General features: G+C 34.0%; 1 protein-coding gene across 2 annotated transcripts in view; it reads right to left on the bottom strand.

Annotated features, from left to right (window-relative positions):
* Nucleotides 1-2647: 2647 nt before the first annotated feature.
* The window catches only part of CNBD1 (cyclic nucleotide binding domain containing 1), a 468077-nt gene continuing 444610 nt past the window's right edge, over nt 2648-26114 (bottom strand). The window contains exons 12-13 of one of the 2 annotated variants that reach the window (XM_006160740.1): nt 17529-17588; nt 2648-2793 (exon numbers count right to left, since the gene is read on the bottom strand). In XM_006160740.1, the coding sequence (XP_006160802.1) occupies nt 2677-2793; nt 17529-17588 (177 nt within the window). In that variant the 3' untranslated portion in view covers nt 2648-2676. Of the gene's footprint in view, nt 2794-13311; nt 13407-17528; nt 17589-26114 lie in introns of those variants that run through there. The other variant, XM_006160742.2, reaches the window with a different exon arrangement.

Raw genomic sequence — 26114 nt, forward strand, 5'->3', positions numbered from 1 at the left:
CTCACCCTGTGGCCTGTGACCTCACAAGGCATAGTATGGCATGTATGGTTAGCCATAATATGGGTCTCATGGAGGAGCAGCAGCATAATGTGTGGAGCCAGTGCAAAGATAAATAAATAAAGAAGAAGAAATTTAAAAATGGGGCCCAGTATTCATAAATTATTAAGAATTTCAATATGATACCTGAAAAAAAACTAAACCTGTTTTTATTGAAATTAAAAAATGCATTAAAAATACCTATTTGATGACTGCAGTAAGCTATATCGGCCCAGCTAGGTGCTACTTTATAGGATGTTCATTCTACTCACTGAGGTTTATGCCTAAAGTCCAACTTCTGTTCATGGATATATATATATCAGCTGCGCTTGCTATTGAAAATATTTAGACTAATTAAGATCTTCAGCGAGTCAATAAAGTGTGGGGGGAATAAAAGGCAACCATGGATACCAGAGACGGTGTGGGAGGGGGATGGGAGATGGCAGAGGGTGAGAAATAGGGAATCAAGGTTGGGAAAAAAAGCAAAATTATACAGGAAACAAGAAATGGAAAATTATTTGTTGACGATAACACATATGTTGATGTGCTTGATTGAGCCAATCAATATACAGTGTATTCTGGATGGGAAATCACATTTTGGATACTATAATGATGTACAGTGAATGAATGTAAATAAATAAATTTAAATTAAAAAAAGAAACTGCCAAAAGAAAAGAAAAGCATTAAACTTGAAACAGGACTTTCTAAGCATGAGGCCCTGTGCAGTTAGATAATAGCACACCCACCAAACTGTTATGTACCTCAACACTTAACACATCTTCTCCAGACATTTCTTAGCAAGGAATTCCTGGTTTTGGCATGACTAGTTAATTACAGATCCTGAAATACGTACTGTGCTTTGCTCTCCCAGGCTTCCACAATGCTATTAATTCTTCCTGACTGAGAAGTCTTAAATCTTTAGATCTGCTTAGAAAAATGTTAATTTTTCATTAAAATCTCAACTATTATCTCTTATTAAATTAAAACTTCTCTGAAAAATTAAATATTTTAACTACTGTTTCCTGGATGACATCATTGTATTTAGCATATATTTATAGTGCTATTTATTATGCAATTAACATATTTTTATTAAATACTTTTTCCCTAAGTCTGGATTAGCTCCTAAGAGGAAGGTTCAGATTTTAATTACATGTGATCTTTCATGGTTGGTTCAGTGCCTGACATGTATTAAACACTAAATAAATATTCCGGAATGAGTAATGTAAATATTGCAAGCATTTTAAAGTTCTGAGTGTCTAATGTTTTTTCCCACTGTTTCTGAAAGTTCTAAGGGTCACACCTTACTATCATTTTAAATTAAATTAAAGTTTATTTGGATTGCAAATCTTGGGAGAATTAGAAACCACTTTTGTATTGGAAGACATTTGGAATGATCAAATGGCATTTTAAAATGCTCTATTAGATAAGTCATATGTAGTGTGAAGCTCATTTTTAAAATTTACTCTGACAAAATTGGTAGATTCAATTAACTCCCAGTCTTTAACCAGGGATTAAGAACCAAGTGAGATTTTTATATTTTACTGACATTTCTGATCCCTTCAACTCTACCATCTCTTCTGCTTATATTAGAATTATCGATATTGTATCGATAAACTATTGGGAAGCATAAAGTCTTATCAGAAATAATTTTGTACATCAAATACTTAAAAATGAGAAATGTAGGCTCTTCTACAGGAGAGAATATTGTAGAAATTATAAGGACCCATTACATCAAAGAAAATGAATCAAAATGGCCTTGATAATGGAAATTATAATAGCATTACATTTTAAAATAAGTTATTTTAGAATCATGGGCAGGTTTGGTTATGAAATAATATTTTGGGGAGTAAATGCAGGGTAGGAATTCTTCTTGCTTACTATAGAAAGCATTGTAAACAGGGCACACTTTGTGAATAAATGTATGATGGTAATAAAAATCACTATTGTTTTGTCGGTTTTGAAGAGTAAAAGTAAGGACCAGCAGTTAACTTAATGGCTACGTCGCTGGACTCCCATGTAGTCAACCGCGGTTTGAGTCCTGGACCTGGTGGCTTGAACTCTGCCGGGCGCATGTGCGTGCATGCCCAAGATTCCAAGAGGAGAATGGAGGAGAAGGGATTGCAGCCTGGCCATCTCCCCTGGGGGGTGATTTCTCGCTTTCTGTCTCTGTCTTTCTGGCAAGCGTATTTTCCCTATGGCAAAAACCTCTCCAAAAAAAAAAAAAAAAGTAAACTATTTTGTTTCAATTTCATAATTAACCTAATGGGTTAAAGCATGGTGTTTTATTTAAATGTGTCTAGTTAGGATTTACATGACATAAATCATTTTATATAAAATTCTTTGGTACCCTGAAAATTATTGTTATGAGAAGTATTTTTATTTCTTTTCTGATATAGAACTTACACAGTAAACCATAAAAACTTTAATAGAAGATTTAGTTGTCCAAAAGAAATATACTAATAAGAATTAATTTCTATTTAAAAACTAGCTGGAAGCTGCTCTTTGTGAAAAAAATGAAGATGTAAGGCAATTTGATAATCCAGTATAGTAATTTAAGATGAAAAACTAAAAAACAAAACAAAACAAAACAAAACTCAATAATCAGTGCTGAAATTCCCAGCTACTTATGAGCTGGTATCTTTAATAACTGACTAAGGTATTCTTGAGATTCCTGGGGATGCTTTTCCAGTAATGATTCCATTTTCCAAAGCCTGGAATAATTCCATTATAATATAAGGAGTTTTTTATGGTCATCTCCTAGAAAGAAGGAATTGTTAAAATAATTAATTCCATCATCATTAATCATCAGTGTTTATAATAGCATTAACTGCATAAATTTGATTCAAAAACCAAATAGAAAAACTAAAACAAAAAAATTAGACCTTCTAAGGACAGGATTTTCACCTAATCAGAATCTTTTTTTTTTTTTTTTTTGGAGAGGTTTCTCGCTATAGGGCGTGTGCGCTCACCAGACAGAGAGAGACATAGAGACAAAAAGCGAGAAATCACCACTCGGGATGGTCACGCCGCAATCCCTTCTCCTCCATTCTCCTCTTGGGATCTTGGGCACGCACGCACACGCGTCTGGCGTGAGTTTTAAGCCACCGGGTCCGGGACGTGAACCATGGTCGACTACGTGGGAGTCCAGTGACATAGCCATTACGCTAACTGCTGGTTCCACCTAATCAGAATCTTTAGAAAATATAATTTCTATATATTATAATTTTCTATTAAATAAAAATATGCCAGTGTTTGTTTCTAAAAATTATTTCTCAATGAAATTATTTTTTAAGCTTTCAAAACACAAATGTAGGTAGAGAAACTATAATATAACTTTGGATTTATAAAGAATGCTTTTTTCTGAGATGCATTAACTCTTCTTTCATAGTCTTTAGTTTATTCTCCTATTACTGATGTCAGACAACAAGGAATTCTTCACTCTGTTTTTATCCTTTGTCAAGACAAGAAGCTGTTACAAACAGTGGAGTAGCTTGTATTACCATTTAACTATTGGATGCCTCCCTCTGGGACCTTCCACATAGAACCTTTCTATCATCTCCTGCTTAGAAGAGGCTAAGATTTCTCTGTCCATGAATGCAAGAAATAGCCCTGTAACTCGTTATGGTCAATGCAATGAGAGAGAAGAGGTGAGCCATTTCTAAGAAGCTTTGAGAGTCCTTGAGAGGTTCATCTTTTCTTCATGTGAGAGCAATACTCTGAGTCTCAGCATGATCTAGTTTATGTTGGACAAGTGAGTTACAAAGTGAACTTTTTTGGTGAAAGTCAATGAGCATGGGTGGTTCTTTGTGCTCCAGCAAAATTTAGCCTATTCTTGGAGAATAATATTAGTATTAAAAATCATATGTCTTGGGGACCAGCAGATGGCATAGCAGTTACATTGCTGGATTCCCACTTGACTAGCAGCGGTTCGAGTCCTGGATCCAGGGGCTTGAAACGTACGCTGGGTGTGTGTGCATGTGTATCCAAGATCCCAGGAGGAGAATGGAGAAGAAGAGATTGTGGCATGGCCATCCTTCTGGGTGTGGAGAGTGATTTCTCACTTCCCCTCTCACTGTTTCTGTCTCACTCTTTCTCACAGGCAAAAAAACACACAAAACAAACAAACAAACCAAAAAACAACCTATATATCTTGGGGACAGCAGGTGGCATGGTGGTTAAGGGGCTAGGTTCCCAAATGGTAAACTGTAGTTCATATCACATTTCTTCTTTTGAAGGACTGATACGCTTTTCACCCAACTATTATCCTGTCAATAGATTATTTTCCATTTAGTGGTACACAGGAAAAAGTTACACATCAAAGTTGCTAACTCCTTTCTCCATAAAACTTGGATAATTAAAAGAGTCCTAATTAAAAGCAGAGACAATGAATCTCTGGAGAAAACAGACATTTAATTAAATAGTTCAGAATGCATTTATATTAACTTTTTATAACATTGAAAGTAGCAAGCAGCATTAGTACACATATTTACAATAAAAAGATATACTGTATCCTAAAGATAGGAGCTCTTTTATTGACATATGAACATGTGGAATATAGGAAATAGGTTGAAAATCCTAAAATAAGACTTAGAGATGTTCAGTAACCTGTTGAGTAAAATAATTCAAAAGTGGTAAAATCCAGGTTTGAAATCAATTAGGTCATCTCTTTATGTTACCATAAAATAAACACAAAATACAGCAAATCTTGCTTTAGTAAATAGCTGAAAAAATCTATAAATTTATAATCTGATAATAATTAGTGAAAACTAAATAAGCAAAAGTGACATGATGAAAAGATAGTGGAATGCCAGAGAAACAGTAAATATAGAGAATTTGATTCATGGATACAGAAGCAGTATAACAAGAGAAATACGAGTCTTTCTGGAACTAAAGCCAAAATGATTTATATTTGCTTATCATTAATTTTTATTGCTATGTTTAAAGAAATGATTGTAGATAACTTATAATGAAATATGTAATAAAATTATGGAAAACCAATCAAGCCAATCTATTGTAAAAAGAACAATGCATAGGACAGAAGGAAAATAATAATAAACTAAGAAAATGAGTTTAACAGAGTCACTATATTTTAGCACCAGATATGATTTTGACTTCATAGGAAAGTACATTAAAATGGTATATTACAAATTCAATGCCTATTTCCTAATAAAATAAATCTATTTATTAAAGTACAGTTAAACCACCATTGATAGTGAGATAAAGCAATGATTTTAAACACTCTTTTTAGGAAACAGTACACTTACTCGGTGGTCCTAAAATTTATTCTACTATAAAATATAAGTAGGTAACAATACATTTTTCAAAAATAAATTTTGTCTATTTTGAAAATTCATTGTATCAGCAGTTGGTATAACAGCTATGTCACTGGACTCCCATGTAGTCAACTGCAATTAGAGTCCTGGACCGGTGGCTTAAACTCATGTCGGACGCTTGTGCATGCCCAAGATCCCAAGAGGATAATGGAGGAAAAGGGATTGCAGCGTGGCCATCCTCCCTGGAAGTGATTTTTCGCTTTCTGTCTCCCTGTCTCTGTCTTTCTGGTGAGTGCACGCACACACCCTATAGCGAAAACCTCTCAAAAAAATTTAAAAAAAGGAAAAAAGAAAGAAAATTCACTCCTTGGACTTAGAAAATACTGAAGTTAGTCAATCTTAGATACCACTTCCATTCTATTCAGAACAGTGCCAAGGCCATGCCTCTAATGCAGTTGGGTCTTGTGAGGGGGAATAGCTGCTCTCTGCATAGTCACTGAGGACATGCTCTGTGGTGAGCCCAATCTCTTCATCCTGGGTAGACATCACTGTGTGTGAGATGCCATTCTCTGTGATTCATCCTTTTCAGGTGTGTCACAGTTATCCCCCTGAAGTCTGTTGCTTCACTTAGTACTATGAGGGAGCTGGCACAGCTCCCTCTTCTGAAACACATTAAACCTCAATTCTCTTTGAAGTTTTGTGAAAGGCTCCTTAAATATCCTTCCATTCTTTCATCATCCATCACCACACAAAAAATTTTTTTAATGTCCTCTCTTTATCTGGATTTATTGGAAATATCAGCTCTTAAAACTCCATTATACATATAACACACTGTTGCTGGAAGTCAGAAAATTAGATTCTAGAAGCATTCAGTTTATTCTTTTTATCCTTATTAATTAATTTATTAGATAAATTTGTTGTGGATATCTAAATATTAAGGATAGTCAAAGTTAAGTTTTGTTGGTTTATTGTTAGTGTTACATAAAATTTAAAAATTACAAGGTTTTACTAGTGTTCACTAAGTGAACACTAGTAAAATAATAAGTTTTACTTATTGAAGACAAAGAAAAATGAAAAATAAAAAATCTCTTCTCCAAAATTAGGGAATAAAAATATAGTCTAAAAGGTATTCATTTGTCTTATGTTCTTACTAGTTATCTGCCACTCAATGTGGTTTTATATATAGAATATAGTACAACTTACCATTTTTTAACCCTTTGTAAGTGTGCAGTTCAGTGGAATTAAATACTTTCTTTTTGTTATTTTTATTTATTATCTTTAATTATTATTTATACATTTAATCATCATAAATCATTTAGATTGTAAAGAGACTTTACCCAGCATGACACACACCTCAGTCCAGCCCAGTTGAGAACATACGCACGTCCTCATCAACAAATAAAAATCCATATCCACATCCCACAAATGCCTTACTTCTCCATTTTTTCCCCCAAATTTCCTTTCCTATACTCTTCTACTCCCCCAAAAAAAACTCTTTCCACTTTGGCTGTAGTATGCATAATAATTTTTAATGCTTGTATGTCCTCCAGTCTTTCAGTTTCTGCCATAGAGTGCTGACAGTCGGTTTATGTTAAGTGGAGACATACAATGTCTCTCTTTCATAGCCTGACTTGCTTCACTCAGCAACAGAACTTCCATATACGTCCACTTTCTATCAAATTCCAGGGTTTTGTTGTTTTTATGGCTGAATAGTATCCCAGGAGTTAAATACTTTCAAAGTATTGTGTTACCACGACCACTGTCTATCTCAAGAACTGTTTCATTATCCCAAACTGAAAGTCTGTGTCCACTGTATAGCTCCCTGTTCTGCTGTCCCCCAACCCCAGGTAATCACTTTCTATCCCTAAATTTGAGAAAGAATTTGACCATTTCAAGTACTTCATATACATACAATTACACAATATTTGTCTTTGTGTGTCTGACATTTCATATAACATGTCTTCAGGTTCCATCCATGTTGTGACATATGACAGAAACTCATTCTTACTACATTTTTCATAGGAAAATGTGACTATGTTTGGCAACAAAACTAAGAAGGGAATTTGACTTAATGAACTTAATAATTAGAAAAGCAAATTAAATTACACCTTTTTGTCCTGACAGAGAGAGAGAGGAAAAGAGAAGGAGAGAGAGAGAGTCTGGGGAGTTGAAAGGGAAACAACAGAAGCTGATATTACAGTACTTGCATTTTTCCAATTGCACTGGGAAATGAGTATGAACACTTTTCAGCACTGCTTCATTTATGGTTTACATTGGACACAGAGCTTTTAGGATTTATTGCTTGGTTTGAAAATGGACAAAAACTTTATAACAGCCTTTCTATTCAACCACTCCTTTCAAATCTTATGAAAACCAGCAGGTTTTTCCATTAAAATCTAGTCGTGTGAATCATGTAAGATGTCATTGTTATAAAACAATGCAATGAGGACAAATACTGCCAAGTTAAACACAAGGGTGAAATCTGTCCACGTATTCCCACACCCTTAGATACTTATTCCAGCGTGAATTGCCTGTGCATTTCTGATGACAGAATTTGGCCCACCAAGCAAGCATTCTCAGAAGGGCTTAGTTCTCTCCAGAAACTGCATTTGTATTTCTCAGATAATTATGTCTTTTATCAAAAGCAGCAGTGGAGGCATGGGCAAGATCAGCATCAGAAAAGTAGTCCAACTAGGAGGACTAATTTTACCTGTAGGTAAAGCATAGGAGAGGAAGCCAAGCCAATTACTGGATTTGGAGTCCCAAGAATAACATTAAGTTCATGGAATCAAAAATAAGACAGACCAGTGATCACCAGATGGCAAAGGAATTTTTATTCAGGAAATTAAACACCATATTTACAGTCTCACTTCATGTCTTTATCTTTGCAATATATGAGGCAAATACAACAATAAATGCTTTGCATTGAGGAAAAAAATTAAATACACTGAGTGTGTGCATAATAGTGTTTTATCTATAGATATGCTTCTACCCATCTGCCCATAAAATATATATGTTCTTTAATAGAAATTTGTAAATTGTTTGTATACGTTCTTACGTATGTAGATATAAATAGTACTATACATTTATTGAAAAGTTAAAGATTACTCTGCAGGCTTAGCCTCCCACTCCAATGACCAGGCTATGCATAACCTTGAGTGTTAGTGTGTATAGCACTGGCCAACCTTGTGCCCTTTATTGGCTACAAAGGGACTTCATTAAATCATAAGAATGAAATCAGAAAGCCCTTTTAAGGAGTCAGCAGGTGACACAGCAGTTACACAATACTCTGTGATGCTAGACCTACATGGGAGGTCCTCGGTTCACGTCCCTAGATTTCCTTATACACACCAGATATAGGCATACATGCTGAGACATGGGTGGATGGGAGTGTGAATTCTGTTGTAGTGTGTTTCTCTCTGTCTCTCTGTCTCTCTCTCTCTTTCTCTCTCTCTCATGGAATAAACAAATTAAACTTTTCTGAATAAAAATTATTTTAAAATTTATGTGCAAATTCTTTTGGTGCTATTTGTAAAAACCACTTGCCTTTGCTGGTACCTGAAAAATTACTGTATGTGTCAGGGACAAAAATCTCTTTGCTATCCATTGTTTGAATGTACATCTTGAATTCTAATGTGCAAATTGTGCCTAACAAGAGTTTGTATCTGTGGCCTGGCTTGGCCTTCTTCATGCCAAATCCTGCTATATATAATCATTCGTCAATCTTCCTTTCACACTCTGTGTCAGACTTGGACTGCTAAATTCGAAATAAACCAGACACATGACAGACCTCAGAACACTGCCTTCGTACGCGGTCTTCAAACATCTTCTTCCACTGGGACTTGATATCTTGGCTTTTCACTTCAAAATTTATGATAGTGATGTACTCTCAAGCTCACATGAAATGACCTTTTAGCTACAACTGCTTTAGCTCTTCTGCCCCACTGCTCAGACTCTCATTCTTGAATTCTACATCCTCCTGTGGCTGATAAATGGACACTAACCGTTTATATTTAATGAGTGCAAATTAGCCCTTGAACAATGTAAAGAGATATATCATTAACCACTGTTTTAAACAACTCTTGAATTATGTACTTAGTTCTGAGAACATACTTTAATCTTAACATGAGAAATCATGAAAGTTGTTTGGGATTTTAGATTGAAGTAAAAAGCACTGAACTGTATATAATCAAGCTCAAACGTTAGTATTTATAGTATATAATATTAACATTAAAATTTCCTTCATAAAGAGAAAACTAGGGGAATTACTACTCCCTTCTTTAGAAAACCTTGAATTGTATAATGTTACTATTCCACAAGTTCTACATCATATACTGAATCAAAACAAACAAAAATCTCTGAAGAAATATCTGTACACTAGCGACAGACATTCTTATTTGTTTTTCAATTTAAAAAATAAAGAAATAATGCTAGAAAAGCATCATATATAGTTCGTTCTTGGTAAACATCTTTAAGTAATAAGTTAAGGATTTTTCTGTTTTTTAACTTTGCTATAGGACTCATGCACTTGCCGGAGAGACAACAGAGAGAAAGAGAGAAAGAGAGAAAGCATCATCTCTGAAGGGATTCCCACTCTGCATTCCTTTCTCCTCCATTGTCCTCTTGGAATTATAGGCATGCACATGCACCCAGCATATTTTTCTTTTTTCTTTTCTTTCTTCTTAAATTTTTGTTTTTGTGATAGAGGTTTTTGCTTTAGGGCATGTGTGCTTGTTGAAGGGAGAGAGACAGACAATGAAAGGGAAAGTGAGAAATCACCCCCAGGGGGAATGGCCACTCTGCAATCCCTTCTCCTTCATTCTCCTCCCGAGATCTTGGGCATGCACACACATGTGTCCTGCATGAGTTTCAAATGACTGGGTATGGGACTCGATCACAGTTGGCCATGTGGGAGGCTGGCAATGTAACTGATACCGATCTGCTGCTCTCCCCTACCCAGCATATTTTTCAAGCCAACAAGTCTAGGACTGAACTAGTACAAGTGGCCATGTGGAATCTAACATCCTAACTACCACAACATCTGCTCGTCCCAAAGACATTTTATTATGATAAAAAGAATAAGAAAATCTGAAAAGTGTTTTTTATGGATAAAATTTGTATGTCCAATTTTCCTTATAAAAAATGCACTAAACCTGATACATAGGTATGCTCACACACACAAATGAAAAAGAAATAAAAAAGATTATAAATGCTAAACAGAATGGCATCAAAAATCACAAAGTATCTTAAAATAAGCAAGCAGCTTAAGTTTAGTCTTAAACAAATAAAGCTAATTCAAAATATTTCAAAGAAAAATGTTAGATGAATTCACTGTTCCATATTATACGCCTAGTTCTTTTTCTTTTTCTTTAAGTATCTTATAGAGCACATTTCACGATGTTGTGTATATACTTATTTGTAAATATGTTATTTTTATAATCTTTGTATCTACCACTAAACAGGCCTGGAAAAAATCTATAAAAACAAACTGTTTTTTTTTTTTTTTTACCCCTTTTTACTTATCCAAAACAGATTACTGTTGAATAAACATTAGCAAACTATATAAAACATTTTTTTTCTGTATTTCAGGAAATGACATTTGAATTGTTCAGATAACTATCCATTTTAATTGTTTAACTCCCCAAAGGCCTGCTATGTTTCATTTCTGTGCTTGGTACTAACCATACCTCTATAAATAAGAGACCTTATTTTCAAGTAGCATAAATTCCTAAAATCCAGAAAAGCATTCAAATAGAAGGACAATTTTAAATCTGAGACAACTTCTCAGAAAGGGAAGAGAAATCAAAAACAAAACAAAACAAACAAACAACAAGTTTTAATTTTCTATTTAAAAGTTATAGATACACTTAGGGAATTAATGATTACTATTTTAATTCATAACAATCTCAGTGAGAAGAATAAGTATATATAAATTTTATGATAAAAAAATCAACCTACAGTTGGTCCCATAGATAAAAATGTTACTTGAAAATATTTTTACTGCCCAAGTAAGAGATTACAGTTTAGTCATAATGACCAGCCTGAGGCATTAGGCCAATTAATGTAATAATGTGGAATATAGACTCTGCAGCATAACAAGTGAAATTTGATTTGGTGGTTTCATATTAATCATTGAGGGTACACAAGAGAGTAACAACATAATTCTAGAAAAGGAAAGCAAAATTTATGAGCGAATTGAAGGAACTAGTGAAATATAGTCTGGAGAAGAGAGAGTTAAAAATATTTCATTTCATTTTTCAGATTTGAAGGGATATAATAGAGGCATGACGTGAGGGCCAGAGAACTAGTATGGACGCTCATATAAACACAGATCATTTACACAAAAATATATGTGCACCGCAGGCATTGGAAATTTTATATTTAATTACTTTCCATGGACTTATGAGTCTTCAGCTCTGGATTTATATATAAAAAGTATCTAACAATGGCTACAACATGTATGTGTGAGAATTTTTTTATTACTTTTTTGTAGGTATTTTTATGTGGTTACTTGAGTTGTGCTTTTATAACACAATTTGGAGATATCAAATAAATAGTATTCATTATGTTTTTTTTTCTGAAAGTATTAACTACTTAATATTCTTAGATTATTCAAGATGCTTACCAGGGTTTCATATTTATTAAATATAAAAGAAGTAGTTCATATTCTTAGGTTAATTCAAGATGCTAATCAAGGTTTTATATTTACTAAATATAAAATTTGAGTAAAATAAATCCTACAAAATATAACAAATAGTTTTAATCATTTAATATGCCCACTAAAAATTAGACTACTGGCCCTTGACTGCTAGACTCTTTTTCCTTATTCACAAAACTATTTAAACTATGAAAAATTATAGGTATGGATTAAAGCTGAGCCTATATTTCTGCAATGTATTGAATACTTATATTAAAAATTTTCAAGTACAGTTTTAATATTATTATGAAATGATGACTTCAGATATTTTGAAAAGGAATTATCTTATTTTTATAATACTTTTATTTGCTTTAGTTCTTTCTATGCTAAAGTAGGTTTCTACTCTGACTCACAATTTTGCTGACTTATAATACTTACATTATCTCATTCAAACATGATTATATTTAAAAAACATAAAAAACTCAGAATTAATTCAAGTAAAATGTTTAAGTTTCAACTATTATAGTCCTGTAAAATTTTAGTTCGAACTTTTAAAAGGATTAAAATATGTCACTTATGAAACCCACACCTGATCTTTTTTTCAGTTCTATATTCAAGGTAACATTAAGTATTTATTAAGTTTCCCCATATAGTCAGTGCTATTCTGTTTTCATGGTCTTTATTCACAAGTACCTTAAAATACACTTAAAAAGAAGAGACACATGTATAAAACATTAGCAAATAGCAGTGTAGTACATAACTAAGTAACTAATCATAAAATATAGGTTACACATATTCATTAAGAAAGAACTATCCGTGGGGGCAAGGGGCAGTCAGGGATTGCTTGATAGAGTGTGGTGGCTGTTGGGACTCGAAGGGAGACTAGGACTTGACACTGTTAAGAACAGTCAAATAAATTATGAAGAACAGAGACAAAAAGAAGTTACGGTAGAAAGGCACTAAAAGTAAGGTATTACTAAATTCTTAGCATGGCAATATCTTTGGAAGGAAAATTAAGCGCAAAAACTGAATGTTTGAGGAGTTCAAATGTGCTCATACTGCAGACTCTCTTGAATAGAGAGAGGAACGTTAGAGACAGGAAAAGGTGGTCTACTTGGTGTATATTGTCTCAATGAAGAAAATGTGCAAAAAGTATAAATAACAAACAGTTTTTACTAGAAAAGTCCACTTAGGAGAACTTACAAAAACATATAGAAAGATTACATGGCAAATCCAGGAAATGTTTGGGTTGTTGTTAGCAATACTGAAAAATGACATATCTCTCCAAATTGCTTTCCTATAATCTTCCATAGTCGTGTGACATAGTTACTCCACCTTTCTTAACTAGAGTCCCCTGGTCCCACTGAAATGTCTCTCCATTTCCCCATCATTTTTCTTCATTCTCTGGAATATTTTCATTTAAAAGTCACATCTTCCAGGGCCTAGCTGGTAAATAAAATCTGTGTAAATACAAAATTGTATAAAACATTAGAACCTAGTTGTGTGCCGAAACCAGCTCCTAGTCCCCGGGAGGGCTGACTGTGTGCATCCTTTCTCAACTACATGTACAGAGATGTCATGTTGGAAACCTGAAATTAACTATCACAGGAGTATTTACACCATGAAAACCGTCAATGCTACAAATCAAGGGGCTTTGTTGGTTGGTTTGTTTGTGTAGAGGAGGCGGGCATGGAGGCAAAGGAGGGAGAACAGTGTGTTAAACACTGCTTAGCACCACTGTTCACAAATACATATTTTTCCATACTCTTCCCAATTGCTTTCCTAGTCAGCTTTTATGAATCAATCAGAAAAATAGTTATCTATGGAAAACTTAAACTGGTTAATGCTGCTAGAAAGCACAAATATAAAATCTCACAATCTTTTCTTGTCAATGCACATAAAACACAGACAAACTGTGAAATCCGATATGCTCACTCACACAGGATTTTTTTCACTACTAGGTATCCCAGTATTCCCTGGTGGAAACACTACAGGAAGCAGAGAAATCAAGACTGACTTCCATGACAATTCTCCAATGCCAGAACAGATATTCTGCCAGGAATAATCATCAAACAGCAAATAATAAGACATTTCTAACAAGAATTCCAGTGGCACGTGAAATTGTACGTTTGGCAAATATTCCAGATTTTAGGACTGGGATAAGAGCAACAGTCTTCAAGTGCAACAGTCTTCAAGTGCAACTCCATAAATTGCTCTTGCAGAAACTTTAATAAGTCTAAGAGTACAATAGACCCAGCTAAAAGCTGCCTGAATAATTTTCTACATGTAATGACATCCTGTCTGACAACAGGGTATCATTAAATAAACAATGACTTGAATAAAAGAAGGACCTTGAGCTCCCAGATTTGCAAGGAACCTCCTTCCATGTAGACTTGAGGTGACATCAACAAAGTTATGGCATATTTATTTTGAACCACCTCAGTGGAAAGCACATTATTGACGGTCTGTATGTCACTCATTCATTTGTTCAACATAATTATTGAGCTCTTGCTATGTGATAAGCAATGTGCCTGTCAATATCTTTCCCTTAGTGAAATATAGTCTAACAGCAGAACTGACAACAAGCAGTTACAAATCAGTTCAGGTAATGGTATTTCACATAAGAAAGAGAATGTGCTGCTGGAAAACTGAAAGAACTTCAATAAAGAGGAGAGGCTGGAGGGAGCAAAATTATTACAAAGCCATATATAAATTTTTGGGGGGAGAGGTTTTTGCTATAGGGTGCGTGCACTCGCCAGATAAACAAAGAGAGACAGAGGACAGAAAGCGAGAAATCACCCCCCAGGGGGGATGGCCACGCCTCAATCCCTTCTCCTCCATTCTTCTCTCGGGATCTTGGGCACGCACGTACACGCGCCCGGCGTGAGTTTAAGCCACTGGGTCCGGGACTCGAACCGCGGTCGACTATGTGGGAATCCAGTGACATAGCCATTACGCTAACTGCTGGTCCCACAAAGCCATATATAATTTTTTTTTAAAAAAGAAAGATCTGGGAGCCAGCGATACCACAGTAATGCAGCTGAAACCATATGGAAAGGTCGTGTGTTCACAGGCAAAGGCTTTCACATACACAGTGGGCAAGTAGGCACAGCCCTGAGATTTGTGCTGGCTTACGGCGGAGGGTAGAATGTTATATAAGGAACCTTTGGAGAAGGCCAGTCTCTCTCTCTCTCTCTCTGTCTTGCTCTTTCATGGAAGAAATAAATAAATAAACATTTTTAAAAGTAAGATTTGAATTTCTTAAGAAAAATGAGAAAGTATTCAAATCTTTTATGTTTTTACCTGCTATAACTGAATAAAGAATCAACTTTTATTTTAGAAAAAAAAAAAAAAAACTAGATGCACTGAAAGGTTAGAGGGTATAAAAGAATGGAAGGTGATTACAGATACTAGAGACTACGTAGAAAGAGGGTGGGAGAAGGAGAAGACTGTGAGGAAAGGAATCAAGGAGAAAGATAGAGAGGCAAGACATTTATGGTACAGAAATGGATGATTATCTGTTGACGATCACATGCATGTTATCTTCAACTGGACTGTGGTGAAATGTATTGAGGTTGGGTAACTTCAATTTGCAAGTTGTAGTGATGTACACTGATTGAATGTATAAAATACATTCTAATAATAAAAGGAAAAGAATTACATGAGGAGTCTTCAAAACCCTCATCAACAATGCATATTATGTCAAAGCTATGCATAAATATCACTTTTTTGCACCAATATAAACTCATACTTTAATTACATTTTTTTCACAAACCTGTGGAAGTTCCCTCATATAGTTCAACCACAGACTTAGCCTTAATATTTTAGTAAACTATAATATTTAGAAAAATGTGATCCCTGTTGGGAGCTAAATCTGACTGACAGAAATATGAACATACTCCCAAGAATTAGCTTACCAAGAACACAGAATTAGCAACTTATCAAAGCAAGAGCAACTGTCACTCTGCCAAAACTTGCATCATTGCAGATGGTTAGAGGAGGTAATGTTTTAACAGGGGAATTCACCCCACTCTTTGTTTCACTGTTCTACAATTAACAGAAATAAGTATTTGGAAAGGTTTTCTGAGGTACTCCTCTTACTTCAGTGTCCTCACCCCACCCTATACACCTACAACACAAGAAGAGGAAATATATGGGGTTTAAAGCCTCACTGTACAATGACCTATAGCGTTCATACCCAGAGCCCAAGACTGAGTCATCTGAAAAAGCATTACCCTTTTCTCTGTCTGAAGAGTCCATGGTAGAATTTTCGTTTCTAAAAACTAAAGTAGCCTATTTAAAATCTCTGCCTGCTATTTTTCCTTTCCATCAATGGTGCAGTGTCTCATATCATAATAGTTTACCCAGTTAACCATTAAATTAAGAAGACACTGCTACTTTACAAGAGAGATATCGAGATACTGATTTAGATTTCTAATATTGTATTCCTTTTTAATATTCTATATATAGGGAGACTGTATTTCTCACCTGTGCCACAATCTCTAAATTAGTCTCTTTTTATTTCTTTGTACATTTAAGGATGCACACAAATGAAGTCTTTACATGGTTTCACCTACTCTGTGCATTTTATTGAAGATATTAGTTAAGTGATGGTAATGATACTGATGGGGATGATGACAATGGTGATCGTCATTCTGGAAGGCAAGTTTTAAAGTGCCAAGAATTTGGATTAATCCCATAGCAGTGTGAAAATCAACATAGCTCTTTTTTTGATATACATATTCTGAAACATAGTTCTATTCTCATTTGCCAACCACATTTTACATAGTTCAAAAAAAAAGCACTATAAAGGGACCACCCCTTGGGGGTGATTTCTCGCTTTCTGTCTCTATGTCTCTCTCTGTCTGGCTGGCGAGTGCACGCACGCGCCCTATGGCAAAAACCTCTCAAAAAAATTGAAAAAAAAAAAGCACTATAAAAAGAGTTCATGGTATCTGTAATTGGTCAAACACGAGCTGTATACCAGAAGTTACATTATTTTGTAAATCAAATAAGTTCTTTATTTCTCCAGTTCATATATCCTCTTACATAAGATAAGAAAAGAAGTGATTTTTATTAAAAGTGTTAAATGAGACAACATGTACAAACTACTTAGTACGTAGTAGGTAAAAATACATATTCTTCCAGCAAAATTTGGAGAAAAAGTAGAGTTACTGGGGCCCACAGGTGGTGTGGTGGTTAAGAGTGCTTGGCTCCTACATGGCCAACTATGGTTGAAGTCCCTGACCTGGCGGCTTACTTTCTCACTTCCTCTCTCTCTCTCTCTTTCGCTCTGTGCCTCTCTGATCAAATTAAATTAATAAAGAAATAAAGTTAAATAAAATAATTATTTAAAATAGAGTTACCACAAACTTATTTTACATGTCTCTTTCAAGACTGTTTTAACCTAGAGACCTAAGAACTGTTTCTAGTAGAAACATTTTCTGTACATTCACTATAATAATTTCATTGTCCTTAATATTCATATTCTCTGAAATTATCACTAATTTAATATAATGTATTATAATTTTACAATGGTTAGTTAGCCTATATATATATCTTTGCTACTTATAGTATTATACCTTGAAACTATTCCATTCTTTCTGTTGTTCATTTTGCAAATATTCACTTTTGACATCCTCCTACAAAAAGATGAGATTAATTAAATGAGACAATATTTTAAAAATTACTTATTTTGAATTGTGGTTCCAACTTCTAGATTTATATTCAAAGCAAATCTTGAACATGTACATCTATGGGCAGCTGGAAAATGATAGCAAAAGAGTTGCAAAGGCACATAGTAAAAACAAAGTGGATAATGTATTTGGGCAATCTGTCAGAAATAAAGAGTTAAGTCAGAACTTCAAGGACAATTAGGGTTTGGACTACAGTTTTATTGGTACTTATAATGAATAATTATCATATATATATATATATAAGTTATATTTATGTAAAGTGAGACATACAACACCATCTCTCCTCTCTCTCTTTCTCTCTCTCTCTCTCTCTCTCTCTCTCTCTCTCACACACACACACACACACACACACACACACACACACACACATTAAGCAGTCTTCTGAAGCATTATTCCTATCAATAACAAAACAATTTTATAAAATAATAAACAAAAGGGATGTTCCAGCAACCTAATGGTGAAGGGAACTGAATTTCACATGGTTGACCAACATTTGAATCTTGACCCCTGTGGCTTGAAAACATCTAGGCATGTACACGCATGCATGCCCCAAATCATGATAGGTAGATAAATGGAGAAGGGATGGTAGTGTGACCATGCTATTGGGAGTGCTTTCTCCCTTTCTGTCTCTCTCTCCATGTCTATCTGGACAGGTCATGTGCTCTCTGGCAAGAAAGAGAAAAGAAAGAATCAAAGAGAGAGAGAAAGAAAGGGGGAGGGAGAGAAAGGAAGGAAGGAAAGGATGGTGACACTAGACCTGTTCTTCATTTTTCAAAAAAAGATTTGACCAACATTATCTCTATAGCAGGGATTCTCAGCCCTCTCAACACTGCACCCACACTAGTCTGTGACCTGTTAGGAACTGGCCACACAGCATGAAATGAGGGTGAAATAGTGAGTGAAGCTACATCTGTATTTATAGCCACTCCCCATCATTTGCATTACTTCCTGAAGTGCACCTCCTGTCAGATCAGCAGGGGCACCGAATTCTCTTAGAGACCTCCAGATGATACCATCCAGTTTCAGGAAACAAGTTCAGGGCTCCCAACGATTCTGCATTATGGAAAGTTGTATAATTTCTTCAATATATATTACAATGTGATGATAATAATAGAAATAAAATACACAATAAATGTACTTGAATCATTTCAAAAACATTCCCTCTGCTCCCAGTCCATACAAAAATTGTCTTCCCTGAAACCAGTCCCTGGTGCTTAAAAGGTTGGATACCATTGTTCTATAATATAATGTAACATTAAGACCATTGTTCCATTTCTTTCTGTTTATATCATTTTTGTTTTATTGCTTTTAAATTTAAATTGTGAATATGAGTAAATATAAATTTACATATATGCTGAATAAATATTTATATTTTACTATGTGTATCAAAATTTAAATTTAACAACTATCTTACTAATAATCTCCCCCCAGAGCTTTTAGTTATTGAACATGAAAGGATATTTTCACATTTTAGAAGAATATCTACTACATTTTACATATTTAGAAAGACTTGATTAATAGATTTCTTTTATTTTTTTTAAGAGAGATTTTTGCTATTGGGTGCATGTGCTTGCTGGAGAGACAGACAGAGACAGACAAAGAAAGAGAAATAACTCCATGGGGGGATGGCCATGCTTCAATCCCTTTTCCTCCATTCTCCTTGTGGGTTTGAGGGCATACATACACACACATCTGGCATGAGTTTGAACACGCACACACAAGTACTTGGTATGACCTTCAAACCTCCAGGTCCAGAACTCGATCTATGGTCAGCCATGTGGGAGTCCAGCATTGTAATCATTATGCCATCTGCTGGTCCCTCAAAATAGATTTCTTGGGGCTAGCACTTAGTATAATAGCTATGTTGCTGGACTCCCACGTAGTCGACCACGGTTCAAGCTCCAGACCCAGTGGCTTAAACTCACGCCGGGCACATGTGCGTGCGTGCCCAAGATCCCAAGAGAAGAATGGAGGAGAAGGGACTGCAGCGTGGCCATCCCCCCTGGGGGGTGTGATTTCTCGCTTTCTGTCTCTCTGTCTCTCTCTGTCTGTCTGGCAAGCGCACGAGCCCTATAGCAAAAACCTCTCAAAAAAAAATAGATTTCTTAACCAGAAAAATTAATGCACAATTTAACATGCCAATTATTCATATTAAAACCCGTAATAGCACCTCATCACCTATGGACAATCAAAATAATTTAAATGATAGTGAATTTAGTTCATACACGGTCACATATAATAAGAATTAAAAGGCATAAAATGACAAGAGCATATTTGTCTTCTGGAATATGTTCTATCACATAACAGTAAGTTTTCAGTTGTTCACCATGATTGAACAAAAATTTGTCATAGTTAATTTTAAAAATCAAATAAAATAATAGAGGATAAGTCACATGATTTAATTATTTTCAGCAAACAAACAAACAGCCTACACAAAACATAATTGAAACATTACATAATTCACCAGACATGTAAGAACCTGTTCTTGTTGATTATTTCTGTGTTTACTTTAGTGTTCAGAAAACCCCAGTTTATGATTCCTGGGTGATAAATACTGTATAGAGCTCCTTTTGTTTTTACTTGGATAACAGTGATAGTTTGGCAATCCTTTTTGAAATCATGCCTGCAATGACTCAGTGTGAAATGAACTTTAGGACTAATTGTAGTGCATGTGGCATTTTTAATGTTATTATTCCTCATATAAGTATAATCTGCTGGATAACTTTGCATTGTAGAATAACTAATGACCCCATTCTCTTTTTGGCAGTCCAAATAAAACATCTATCAGTGAAAACAAAAAACAGATGTTCAACATTAGCAGATGTCCAGGGTGAGACACTGAACATGTGCAGGGAGTGGAAATTCTAGATCCTCTCACACGTGGGAGAAATGCTGACTGGTGCACGCAGGATTTCCAAGTAGCATCATCTGGTTTTCTAAGAGTAGAATTTCATTCATATATTAGAAAATAATGTCCTCCCACATACCAGTCTTCACAGTGTGCTGAAACGTTTTATTTTTCAAATAGATTATGATCAATGAAATTTCTAAACCATAATTAGTTTTATTATTTTTATATTATTTCTACAAAACAACAAAATAAGCAAAGGACCATCATCAAAAACTTTCTCTCTGACCCAATTCCAAATGGCTTTCTCCAGTAAGTCATCTCAGTGTGGACTTTACTTGTTCGAGTCAGGTGGTATAATTGACATGAAACTCTATTTCCCTTCCCCATAGAGGCTTTGTGAAGGCAATGAGCTAACTAATTTATCTTTCTATTAGTAGTGCCTAAGATGAGGAGATGACAGGTGCTCAATAAATGTGTGCTAACTGAATGAAAGAGTACACCGAGTCATTTTACTTCTTGTCTTCTTTGCCTTCTTCCTTCAACTTTGCCTCCTTTCCTCCCTCTTCCCCCTCTTCCTCCTTCATTTCCTCCCTCTTCCCCCTCTTCCTTCTTCATTTCTGTTTTTTCTTTTGTTCTTTTCTTTCCTTTCTTTTATGTTTTTGGATGGGGATAACCTCACCTAATCAATGCCACATTTAACAATAAATAAATATTGAACTGTATTACGGTGCTACTCTAATCTCTTTATCAATGATGTTTTAGCCAATGTTATTTTTCAAATTGAGCTATAAATTACACACAATAAAATGTACTTTTCTTACATTTTGTTTGGTAAGTTTTAACAATTGTTTACATAAAACAAGATAAAAGAAACTATTACTTTGGAGAGTTCTCTCAGAACATTTTTCAGTCAAACCCGTCTTCACAGAGATGATCGCTGTTTGATTTCTAGCACCATATAGGTCAGCTTTGGCTAACGAACTGACTAAGTGAAATCATGCAATATATCCCTTGGCTCAAGTTTTTTTCTCATTACATAGTATCTATAAGATTCTTTCATGTTGCTGTATATATTAGTTTGTTGCTTTTGAAAGGTAATATTCCATTATACTAATAAACTAAATTCAGTTGGTTCATTTTCTTGTTGATGAATAGTTCTGTTTTTTTTTAAATTATTTTAATATTAGGACTTAGACTTCAAGGGACATTCTTCTAAATGCCTTTTTTGTTGTTTTGTTTTCATTTCTTTTTACTTGAGTTAAATAGTCATCAGTGGAAGTGTTAAGCCATTGGGTAGATATAAGTCTAACTTTCCAGTAAATAGCAGAGGATTTCTCCAAGAAGCTGCGTTATTTTACGTTAACTCTAGCAATGTACAGTAGTTCTAATTATTCCTCATCCTATGATACACCACCTATATCACGAGTCATGAAAACCTTCTGTCAACTTCTAGAAAATTTCTGGCTTCTGAGTCTTATGTATAATAGAAATATTTGGCCTGCTTGAAATATATATTTTTTCTAAATAAAGTGAGTATAAGCGAGGGTAGAGATAGATCATTTATTTTTTCCATAGTTGTTTTCAGCTCTGTTTTCCTTTTCTAACCTTTGAATTTAGCCATTCTTGAGAATATGAAGTAGTATTTAATTGCAGTTTTACATCACATTTCCCCAATGATTAATGATACTGAATACTTTTGTGTGTTTATTGTCCATTCTCATATCTTCTTTGAAGCCTTAGTTCAGGTTCTTTGCCCATTTTATATTTGGATATTTTTATCTTATTGCTATTACTTTTAAGTAGTACTTTGCTTATTCTACATATGCATCTGCATTCATATTTATGACTATGTATAATTCTGTAATATGTGACTTTCCTATAAATTGCATTAGTGTCTTTTGATAAGAAAATATTTATAATACTGATGAAACCCAACTAATCATTTCAGAAATGTTTATATCCATGATTTTTTTCAGCTTAAGAACTATTGTTTACACCAAGGTCAAAATATATTCTTCTATGTCTTATTATAGAGTTATGGTTGTGACATTTATGTTTAAATAATTGCTGTGTCTTGTGATCTTTCTTTGTATAAAGGTAAATATAAAAGTTAAGGTTTATGTTTTTTCTATAGAATTATTTAGTTATAAAGATGGTTCTTTATTTGGGCTAGCCCATAGTGTGGTATTTAAGGTCACTGGATCCCACATGTCTAACTGCATGTCTCAAGCCTCAGATTCAGTGGCTTAAGAAACATGCTGGGCATGTATACATGCATGCCAAATGTACCAAAAGAAGGGAGGGATGGAAGAGAAGGAAATTCCAGCGTGACTATTTCCAGTGGAAGGTGCTTTTTTACTCACTCTTTTTCCCTCTCTCAGGAGAGTGCACAGACCCTCTGACAAAATTAAACAAACAAACCAAAAAAAAGGTTGTATAAACTATTTCTTGTATCATGGAATTGACTGTACTCTTACACAAAAATCTATTGAGCACATCTGTGAGTCTATTGCTGAAGACTAGTACATTCACATCTGTGAGTCTATTGCTGAAGACTAGTACATTCCATTTATCTATTTATCTTTTTCTATGACATCTGATTGACCATTGTAATTTTATCCTAAGTCTTGAATTCAAGGGTAAGTCTTCTACCTATGTTCTTTTTCAAGATTTTTGGGTTTATTGGTTGGTTTTAAACTAGTATAGATCTTTGTATTTCTACTTGAGTTGAATTCTCGCAAAAAATTATTGGTACGTATTCCTTTGAATTTATAAACAAATTTGTGAGAATAAACATCTTAAAACATTTAAGACTGCCAATCCATTAATATGGTACATCATTTTTTTCAAAGTCTGCAAGTTTCTGTATTAATGCATTTTAGGTTTCAATATAGTGATTTTATACTTTTTTCAATTTTATTGTGAGATCTTGTGCATCTTGTCCTAGATTTATTCCTAAATATTTTTTTCCTGACACTAAATAATATCATAAATTTTTAAATTGTTTTTTGCTAATATGTCAAAGGATGATTGATTTTTGTGAACTGATTTCATAGTATAATTTTGTAGGTTCTACTGAGTATTTTACAAATAAACCTTTGTTGTCTGGAAATAAAAGTTTCACTCTTCCTTTCCAGTGTTTATTATTTTATTATTTTTTGTCATTTTTGCTGTCTTTGCTCCCAATACAATATTGAGTAGAAGTACTAAGATTCTTGCCTTATCTTAAAGGAAAAGAAGTTCCACCTTCACCTGTAATGGTAGTCTAAAGGTTTTTCTAGATATAAATTATTATATTGAGAAAGTTCCCCTCCCTTCTTAGTTTAATATATCATCCTTTTTATATATTGCTACATTTGAATTGTTAATATGTTATACCTGTCTAAGGATTTTTATGTATGCTTGCAAAAAACATTTGTATATTTCCTGTAATGTTATTTTTAAGCATGAATCATGAAAATGCTTATTCCATAAATGTATTATATATTCCCACTTGCTATACTTTGTGAAATAATATGTATTATTGCTATTATTTTTCATTAAGTATATGATCAAATTCAGTAGTGAAGCCTTCTGAGACTGTAGTTTATAGGAAAGGTTTTTATTACAAGTAGAATTTCTGTAATAGATAACAATTTAAATTTTCTTGTTTTTCTAGGGTTTGTCTAATTTTGTTTTTAAAAGGATTCATCCATTTAATTTAAGTCAAGGAATTGATTATAATTTGTTATTTGTTATTATATCACGTCATAGTAGCATTCCCTCTGTAGCTTTCCCATTCTGACACATACTTGAGTTGAGAAGATGAAGAAAGTTTAAATTGGATGAAAGTTTAAAATTTTATTGACAGACATAAAGAAATTGACATTACTAAAGTGTAGTGAACTGAAAAAAATCATCAATCTACATGAGATTTCATCTGGTTACAAGTAAGAACACTTCAAAAACTTGCCTTTTATAAGGTCATAAGAATAAAGATCCTTTGTATCTTCAGGGGTCAATTAATTCAGTAAGTTTGTTACACTTGGTAAAATTTAACCTCTAGGTTATAAAATAAGTTAAAGTCAAAGTTAATAAGGGTTAATAATATGGATTTTTTTTAATTTTTTGAAATATATAAAATTAGAAATCAAGAAATTTATAGCTAAAAAAGATTAAATCTCACCTGAAGTAGCTAATATTAACATTTTTGGCTAATTCTTAGACTTTGAAGTTTTTTTTGGCCTTTTCTTATGGTCAAATATAAGACACACTTAGGAAAAAAGCACAATTCAAAAACATAAAACTTAATAAGCATCCCGTGTTCACAGTGTAGGCACTATCACGCATCCCAAGGTAGAGGTATTCTCATTCCCAATGAGGAGTCACAGATCCCTCCCGTTTCCAGTGAAAACCACAGATTTCATTGCAATGGTCATCATTTCCTTCCTTTTATTTGTAACTACATATTCAACAATGAATTAATAACCAGAATACACAAAGTATTCAAACAATTCACGTGGACAAAAATAAATAATACAATTACAAGTGGGCAATCAATATGAACATGGAATTCTCAAAAGAAGACACACAAATGGCCAATGAGTATATAAAAAAATTATTTAACATCACTAATCATCAGGGAAATGCAAATCTAAACCATAATTAGTTATTGCCTTGCCATAGTTGAAATGGCTACTACCAAAGAAACAAAGAAAGGCAAGTCCTGGTAAGGATGTGAAGAAAGGGAAATATTTGTGCAGTATTGATGGGAATATAAATTATTATAGCCACTATGGAATAAATATGGCAGTTATTCACAAAACTAGGAATGAACTACCTTATGATCCTATAATCCTACTATTGAGTATATGTCTAAGGAAGATGCAAATCAAAACTACAACTATATATATATATATATATATGCTGGTGGTGAGGTTGTAGTGAAAAGGGAACTCTCTTCCACTGTTGGTAGGATTGAAAATTAGTACAGCCACTGTAAGGAACAACATGGAGTTCCTTAAAATCCTACAAATAGAACTACTATATAATCCAGCAATTCCACTTCTGTGTATCTACCCAAAGGATAGAAAAATTTTCAGTCAAAAAAATATTTGTACATACATATTAATTGCCACATGTTTCAGAATTGCTATGACATGTAACCAACCCAAATATTCATGAACAGATGAATGGATTAAAAAAATGTGAACATATACTCTAGAGAATATTATTCAACCGTAAGAAACAGTAAGACCCTAGCATTTGAAAGGAAATGGACAAATGTGGAAGATTTACTGCTAAGTGACACAAGACAGACAATGAAAGAGAGGCATTATATGTCCTCACTCAATGTACACTAAGTGTCAGCACTCTATGGCAGAAATTGAATGACTGGAATGTTTAAAAGCATGGTGAACAATGGTGATATGAAGACAGTGGTGGGGGGAGGGTGAGAGGGAGAGAATCAAAAGAAAAAAAAAAGAAAACTTTCAAGGAACCCAAAATGGAAAGAAATCAGTAACTATAATGTTTAGATAATTTCTTTGCCTGGACCAATTTGCGGTGTATTCATGATGGGAAAATTCATTTGGCATGCTATAGTGATACACAGTGATTAAATGCATAAAAATTAATTAATT

This window comes from Tupaia chinensis, unplaced genomic scaffold, assembly GCF_000334495.1.
Source record: "Tupaia chinensis unplaced genomic scaffold, TupChi_1.0 Scaffold000707_1, whole genome shotgun sequence".
In the NCBI taxonomy this organism is placed as follows: domain Eukaryota; kingdom Metazoa; phylum Chordata; class Mammalia; order Scandentia; family Tupaiidae; genus Tupaia; species Tupaia belangeri.